Source organism: Nicotiana tabacum, chromosome 3 (genome assembly GCF_000715075.1).
Source record: "Nicotiana tabacum cultivar K326 chromosome 3, ASM71507v2, whole genome shotgun sequence".
Taxonomy (NCBI): Eukaryota; Viridiplantae; Streptophyta; class Magnoliopsida; order Solanales; family Solanaceae; genus Nicotiana; species Nicotiana tabacum.
In genome coordinates, this window is record NC_134082.1 from 7609994 (window position 1) to 7618543 (window position 8550).

An 8550-nucleotide genomic window follows, 5' to 3' on the forward strand; every position below is an offset into this window, starting at 1 on the left:
ATACTTATCTTGGAACTCCAGTATAATATGCTGGAGTTCAAGCATACTTATGCTGGAACTCCAGTATAATATACTGGCATATTTTTTGGGTTTTGAACAGTGTTTTCACTCAAATTTATCTTTACATGAAAAGTGGCAAAATTTCGATTACTTTTTAAACTGCGCTATTTTTGAACGATCAGTTGTAAATCTAGCTATTTTTGAATTTCTCCCGTTTAGACCGTCTCCAATCCCAAGTATAGCCCAACTGACTTCGGCCCAAATCTGTTAAAAGATTAGCCCACACCGACCACAGCACCGCGTCATTATTGGTTGAAAGGGCAAAATAGTCAATTCGAAAATCCCATAACAACCAAAAAGAAACGTCACGCGAATTTTCTTGGTCCTCGCAATAACAGATTACAGATAAAATCAAATTTATATTTATATTCTAGCTTAAAATTTTCCTTATCAATAATTTTTCCTCTCTCTACTTTCTCTCTCCGTCACATCGGTCGTCTTCCGGCGACTCTTCTTCCTCTTCTGATCTATCCATTTGATGGATAACGGACCGCCTCAGCCGTCAGGTTAATATATTTTTCTGTATCGCGATTTTTTTGGTGGATTTAATTTTGTGTTTTTGAAGTGTTCTCTTTTTTAGATTTTATGTTCGGGTTAACTTGTGTGCACCTTGATTAATTTACTGGATACTTGTTATTTGATACCGGCACATATATCGGATAATTCTGTTAGCCTAAATTTAGACAGGTGGAAAGAATTACCTAGTTTTTGTTTTTTTATTTAAAATTTTGTGGTTGGGTTAACTTGTGTGCACCTTGATAATTTACTGGATACTTGTTATGTGTTACCAGCATATGTATGGAACAGGTGGAAAGAATTACGATTTTTATTTATTTATTTATGTTTGCCTTTGTTGAGTCTCTGATATAGCCGACTCCAACTTGTTTGGGACTGATGTATAGTAGTTGTTGGTGTTGATTTGAACTCTGGTTTCCTATGGTCCATTCTAGCTGCTAAGCCACACCACTATTTGGTATTGGAATAATTTAAACCAGAATAGAGCGGATATGAGACCGACTAATTTGGGATCAAGTTTTTCGATTGTATGGAATTTACTTAGTTCATGTGTCCTTTTTCGTTCCGATCAAGATGCATTTGAATGGGAATTGCGCTGGAGCTCTTGCATACTGGAAATTAGTTAAGAGATTGGGGCTTAGGTTTGCTTTCAATCTAACACCTTTACCCACTTGACACTGATTTTTATGCACATTTTGTATTTTCTAGTGTCTTAGATTTAGGTGTTAAGGTTGGTGTTGTCTACCGTACGTATATATAATGTGGTTCTGATAAAGCCTCTAACTTTCCTCGTAGGAAATCTCAATCTTCTAGGAGTGTAAAAGGTCAAATTATTGAGCATTGGAATGTAATTGATCATAGTGGAGCAGAACAGATATTGGGCATTATATAACTGACTACAACTAGTTTAGGATTAAGTCAAGAGCCCGTTTGGATTGGCTTGTTTTAAGTGCTTTTAAGCCATTTTGTAGTGTGTGGATAAAGTAAAAAAGTGCTTTTAAGAACTTATTTTTAAGCTAAAATGATAAAAACAAGCCAAAAGCCAAAAGTTAGAATTCCTAACTTATGGCTTAAAAGCTATTTTGGCTTAAAAGTCACTTAAAACAAGCTCATTCAAACGGGCTCATAGTTGATTAATTGATAGGACACTTTTGCATTTGAGCTGATCTCAGGGTTCGTGGCAAAAATTTTGAGTTGTTTCAAAGAGGGAATGTCGGTATGAAATACCATTAAAGCCATTCATTAGCCATTTAAAATGTATTTACAGGGTCATATTTTTGCATGTGATGAGATAATTGTGTACCCTACAATTCGATCATTGATCATTAGAAGTAGTATAAATAAATTAAAGCAACTTCATTACACATGCCATAGCGACTTCTAGCAGTTGATACTTTGCAATCTTAAAGCACACTTCTTTATAGAATTAATAATTAGGGAGAAAGCATACACGGAATTTAATATCTTTGTAAACTTTGGTCTTAGTTTCTTACAATAGTAGTTGCTATGTATTTATTTTGGTCAGTTTAAATAGATTGCCACATTTAAAGGCTATCTAACATGTTACTGGTTTCTCACAGTAGATTTGTCTATTTATTATAAGAGCAAGGTTTAAAGAAATTTTAGGCATTCCTAGTAAGTACTTTTGTTTTATTTGATTAGAATCCACTGAAGCAATCTATTCTCGACTAACTCGTTTTTCCTCTTTTCACTTTCGAGTATTATTGAGCTAATGTTTGTTTTCCACAGCAGGTAATAGCCCACCTCCGAAACCTTGGGAACGAGCTGGGTCCTCTTCGGGCCCTACACCTTTTAAGCCCCCCTCTTCTGGTAACACGAGTGACGTAGTAGAGGCATCCGGAACAGCCAGGCCTGGTGAGATTGTTTCAACTGCTAATAGGAATACAGCTGTTAATAATAGCACACTTGCAAGGCCTGTGCCTCCTCGACCTTGGGAGCAACAGCAAACTTACGGTAGCGGAGGTATAAGATGTTTATTAGTTCATTCTATAAGATGTTTATTAGTTCATTCTCCCTCTCGCTTTTCTGTGTGTGTGTTTTGTGTTTCCAGTTAAGAGGGTTGACTATCCAGAAATTTATGATTTCAAACATGTCATTTTTAATCCTCAAAGACACTATTGATGTCTTTCATGCTAGGACAGCTGTGTTATGGTTTTGTAGTGTCCTTCACATCCTTAAGGTCCACTCTTGATATCACAAATGCTGGCCCCCTTGCATCAAAGACTGTTTATTAGTGATGTGTATTATGATCTCGGCTTTAGAAGCATGCATGTGATTTTTCATTATCATAACGCAATATGTGATTTATTATTACGCACGCCATCATTAACTAGGCAAGTTCTTCCGTTATATATTCTGATTTGACTTACTGTGTAATTCTATTGCATGCATTATAAGATTGCCTTGTTTAAAAAAAGCATTATAAGGTATCGAAGTCTGAACTCAAACTGCCCCACCCCACTTATCCTTTTTTTGGTACTCATCTTAGTCATGGATCCTGTTAAATTGCCTTAACCTCTGATTGAATATTCCATGGAACTGGCATCCATCCTGTTAAATTGCCTTCATTCCGGGATGAAGTGCCTACTTGACTTTGATTCATTTGCAATAAGATGTCTATGCATATGCAACCCTCTGGAAGTATAAATAGCATCTTTGTGTTTACCTAGCCAAATCTTAATGTTGTTATGGACATACTCTTTTTCGTTTCCCCTTACACTGATGAGGACTTTCCTGATTGTTGAAGGTTTTGATCTTGTAATTGAAGTTAGTAATTGAAATTGAAGTAAGAGGAGCTGAGGCCTTTTATAAAGAGTATCGATCTGATTATTTGCTTATGCAGGTTATAATACAGGGATGAATTATAATTCTGGATATGGAACTGGAATGTATGGTTCTTCTTATGGTGGTGGCTATGGAAGCACATATGGAAGTGGTTTGTATGGAAACAGTATGTATAGAGGAGGTTATGGTGGACTTGCAGGTGGTGGCATGTACGGTGGTGGAATGTATAATAGTGGGTTTGGTGGCTCAATGGGGGGTTATGGCATGGGCATGGGCGGCATGGGTGGCATGGGTGGCATGGGCATGGGCGGCTTTGGGGACCAAGATCCAAATAATCCCTATGGTGCTCCATCTTCTCCACCAGGCTTCTGGGTTTCCTTCATGCACGTGGTAAGCTCTAACAGTACCAAATAATCTATTTCTGTTCTATAAGTTTGCCCTAAAATGAATTTGATTTGCATAAGTCTCTCATTTGACCTGCACTTCAAGTAAAAACTATATTGGCCTTATTGCTGAATTTTTGTTTTTGGATTGGATAACAGACTAAAATTAGGTGCATGTGAATGGGTAACGGAGCAAGGCCTCCAAAATAAAGGGGTGGAATCACATAGGGAAGGATAGAAATTTAACAAGGCTTGTGAAGTTTCAGTGGCTTCTTGCAACTCCTGGGTTTCTGTAATGAGATACTTTTAGCTAGACCCCACTTTATCCCAAAAAGAAACTTTTAGTTAGATTCCTCAATGTTTTTGATAATAAGATCCAGGCTAAGCTTTTATAAATTGTGTACTCTCTCTTATTTGACATTTGTGATTTTCTTGCCTGCAGTTAGTAGGTTTGTCAATACCTATGACTAAGAACTTGAGGGCCCCTTTGAATTATCAAAAAGTTCAAGGAGATTTTAATGAAATTAAGAGTTCTTTTACGTATTTTATTTTGGGTTCTGGTGTGAGGAGAGGGTTGCTCTTTGGTACCTGGTGCTCTTGAAACTACTAGTAACATAGGGTATTAGTCTTTACTTCATAGACATCATGTATGTCTTTTGGCCTTGATAACTAATTGTTTGACTTCCTGTGATTGTAATAATGTAGATGCAAGGTGTTGTAACTTTCTTTGGCCGCGTCGCAATGTTGATAGACCAGAATACCCAGGCATTTCACATGTTCATGTCAGCAATGCTTCAGGTATCTCTTCACTTACAACTGCCCTTGCACCCCAACAGTTTTAAGTAACTAGTGCTTCGTTTCATTGTCCTTTAGAATTGTATTTCTACTGTCCTAATAATTTGTGGAAAATACCCTGGATATATGACATGATATTTCACTAAAATGCCTTTTGCAGCTGTTTGATCGCTCAGGAATGTTATATGGAGAGTTGGCCAGATTTGTGCTGAGATTGCTTGGTGTTAAAACAAAGCCTAACAAAGTTCATCCCCCGGGCCCTGGTGCGCTTCCTGGTCCGCACCATCCTCATGGCAATCAGAACTTTATCGAGGGGCCTAAGGCTGCTCCAAGTGCTGGCTGGGACAATGTGTGGGGGGATAATGCACAATGATCCTTAGTAGTTAACTTCGAGTTGTCACCTACCATCAGAAGCAAATGACAACAGGCTGCAATCTGTATGAAAGTTACAGTATTGATAAGAGCTATGCTGGTGTACTCCTATGTAAAGCCGATCTACCGTGAGAGATCGGCCTGGCATATAAATGAGGAAAATCTCTCTCTCTCTCTCTCTCTCTCTCTCTCTCTCTCTCTCTCTCTCTCTCTCTCTCTCTCTCTCTCTCTCTCTCCCCCTAATTTCATAGGGGACTGCCAAATTGTGTGGGATTGTAGGCTATATCAATCTGCTCCCTAAGTTTGGGGATGAACCGATAGTTCTATAGATATGATGTGTGATTTCTGTTGATTGGTGATAAATGTTTCATTGAGCAAGATTTGTAAATCCACCAGTTGCAAAGTCCTTAATGACTTGATGGCTATCTACTTTGTTATACATGCTCTTAACCTGCTTTTTTTTTTTAAAACACATTTAAGGCATTCAAAATGTATTTTGCATACTTACGAGGTCATTCTTGATTCCTTTAACTTGTTGATAAAAATGCATAGTAATTTCTTTCATACTTCCATTGAACGGCAACAACAACAACCCGGTGAAATCCCACTAGTGGGGTCTGGGGAGAGTAGTGTGTACGCAGACCTTACTCCTACCCCGAAGGAGTAGAGAGGCTGTTTCCGAAAGACCTTCGGCTCAATAAGGCAAAAGGACAAAAGTGTTATAAAATAAAAGCAATGCAGTAAAATGTAAACAAGAAGAGATAGAGAGAATGGAGAAGTGTTTTCTTCTTTCACTTTGGTGTATTTTCCTATCTATTACAAGGCCTTTATATAGGCATGAAAAGTGAAGAAAATATGTCATGGAATATGTCATTGAACATAAAGAATATGTCATTGAATATGTCATTAACCATTTGAGAGAAAGATCATGGAGGAAGAGTAGACATCCACCATATTTTGATTTTTATCATAACACTCCCCTTTGGATGTCCATAAATAATGTGTCTCGTTAAAACCTTATTAGGAAAAAGTACACATATTTAGAAATATGCCTTTTGGTTGCCTCGTTAAAAACCTTGCAGGGAAAACCCAATGGGACAAAACCTTGTAAGGGAAAAAGAGTACAACGCGTATTAACTCCCCCTGATGAGAAATCACTTAATGTCTCGAAGACGACGCATTCCAATCTTATATATCAGCTTTTCAAATATTGAGGTTGGTAATGCCTTAGTGAACAGATCAGCCAAATTATTACTTGAACGAACTTGTTGTACATCTATTTCACCATTCTTCTGAAGATCATGAGTGAAAAAGAATTTCGGTGAAATGTGTTTTGTTCTATCTCCTTTGATATATCCTCATTTCAATTGAGCTATGCATGCAGCATTGTCTTCATACAATATTGTTGGAATATTCTCTTTCGAAGAAAGACCACATGTTTGCTGAATGTGTTGAGTTATAGATCTTAACCAAACACATTCTCGACTTGCTTCGTGAATGACTATTATCTCTGCATGATTTGAAGAAGTAGCAACCATAGTTTGTTTTGTCGAACGCCATGATATGGTTGTACCTCCACTTGTAAATAAATAGCCTGTCTGAGATCGACCTTTGTGTGGATCAGACAAATATCCTGCATCTGCATAACCAATCAATGATGGCTTGGATTCATTTGAATAAAATAAACTCATATCAATTGTCCCTTGGAGGTATCTGAATATATGTTTAATACCATTTCAGTGTCTTTGTGTTGGAGAAGTACTAAATCTTGCCAATAAGCTTACTGAGAAAGCTATATCTGGTCGGGAATTATTGGCAAGATACATTAATGCTTTATCCATATAGAATCGCTTTAAAATCTTTTCGGTGTATGTCGATTGATGGACAAATATTCCATCTTTCATATACTCAATTTGTAGACCAAGACAAAATTTTGTCTTTCCAAGATCTTTTATTTCAAATTCTTTCTTCAAACAGTCTATTGTTTTTGGAAGCTCCCTAGGAGTTCCAATGATATTTAAATCATCAACATACACGGCGATTATAACAAATTCAGATCCAGACATTTTTATAAAGACACAGGGACAAATTGGATCATTCTTGTACCCTTCTTTCAACAGGTATTCACTCAGGCGATTGTACCACATACGTCCTGATTGTTTCAATCCGTATAAAGATTTCTGAAGCTTTATTGAACAAGTTTCTCGAAAATTTTTATATGCTTCTGGCACTTTAAATCCCTTAGGTACTTTCATAAAAATTTTGTTGTCTAATGATCCATACAAATAGGTTGTAACAACATCCATTAGATGCATATCAAGTTTTTCTTGTACTGCCATATTTATGAGATACCTGAAGGTGATAGCATCCACTACAGGAGAATATATCTTCATATAATCAATTCCAGGCCTTTGGGAAAACCCTTGTGCCACAAGTCGTGCTTTATATCTAACGACTTCATTTTTATCATTTCGTTTTCGCACAAAAACCCATTTATACCCTACTGGCTTTATGCCTTCAGGTGTTCGAACTATGGGTCCGAAGACTTCACGTTTTCCAAGTGAAGTTAACTCTGCCTGGATAGTGTCTTTCCATTTTGGCCAATCATTTCTCTGTCTACATTCATTGACAGATTTTGGTTCAAGATCCTCATCTTGTTGCATTATTTCAACAGCAACATTATAAGCAAAAATGTTATCGATAACAATATTATTTCGTTTCCATCTTTTCCCGGTTGAGACGTAACTTATTGATATCTCTTCATTTTCATTATTTTTAGGTACCTGGACCTCCCTAAGGTCTTATCATTTGTTACGTCTTGGGGCTCTTCTTGAGCCACTACCTCTGTGTTATGTTCACTTTGATCACTTGCTCTTTTTCTTCTTCGAGGATTTTTATATTTAGAACCGATTGGTCTACCATGTTTCAAGCATGGCTTAGACTCATTTGCTTTAATTAATTGTTCTGTCGGGATATCAACTCGAATTGGAGCATTAGCAGCTGGAATATGTGACTTAGTCACCCTTGGTAGGTTAGTGAATGCATCTGGTAATTGATTTGCAATATTTTGTAAATGAATAATCTTTTGAACCTCTTGTTCACATTGATTTGTTCGAGGATCTAAATGAGACAGTGATAATGCATTCCAATCTATCTTTTTTTTCAGCTGCTTATTTTCTCCCCCTAATGTTGGATATATTGATTCATTAAAATGGCAATCAGAAAATCTTGCCGTAAATAAATCTCCAGTCATCGGCTCTAGATATTTTATAATAGAAGGAGATTCATATCCAACATATATCCCCAACCTTCTTTGAGGACCCATCTTTGTGCGTTGTGGTGGAGCAACTGGAACATATATCGCACAACCAAAGATTCTAAGATGGGAAATATTTGGCTCCTGACCAAAAGCCAATTGCAATGGGGAGACTTTATGATAACTTGTGGGCCTTATCCGCACAAGTGCTGCTGCGTGCAAAATAGCATGACCCCATACTGAAATGGGAAGTTTTGTTCTCATAAGCATTGATCTAGCAATTAATTGGAGGCGTTCGATCAATGATTCTGCTAGACCATTTTGTGTATGAACATGAGCAACCGGATGCTCAATTGTTATCCC

At 37.2% G+C, this 8550-nt stretch overlaps 1 protein-coding gene across 2 annotated transcripts; it reads left to right on the top strand.

Moving 5' to 3' along the window:
* The first annotated feature begins 414 nt into the window (after nt 1-414).
* Nucleotides 415-5368, top strand: LOC107767505 (peroxisomal membrane protein 13-like). Of its 2 annotated transcripts, none has more exons than XM_075240287.1 (5): nt 415-566; nt 2326-2559; nt 3440-3771; nt 4470-4562; nt 4720-5368. In XM_075240287.1, the coding sequence occupies exons 1-5, from the start codon at nt 539-541 to the stop codon at nt 4930-4932; spliced, it is 900 nt and encodes a 299-aa protein (XP_075096388.1). In that variant the 5' UTR covers nt 415-538; the 3' UTR covers nt 4933-5368.
* Nucleotides 5369-8550: the final 3182 nt, after the last annotated feature.

Coding starts and splice junctions, on each gene's coding strand:
- LOC107767505 (XM_075240287.1), top strand. CDS start 539: ATGGATAACGGACCGCCTCAGCCGTCAG. Junction 2,560..3,439: donor GCAAACTTACGGTAGCGGAG/GTATAAGATGTT, acceptor TTGCTTATGCAG/GTTATAATACAGGGATGAAT. Junction 3,772..4,469: donor GGGTTTCCTTCATGCACGTG/GTAAGCTCTAAC, acceptor GTAATAATGTAG/ATGCAAGGTGTTGTAACTTT.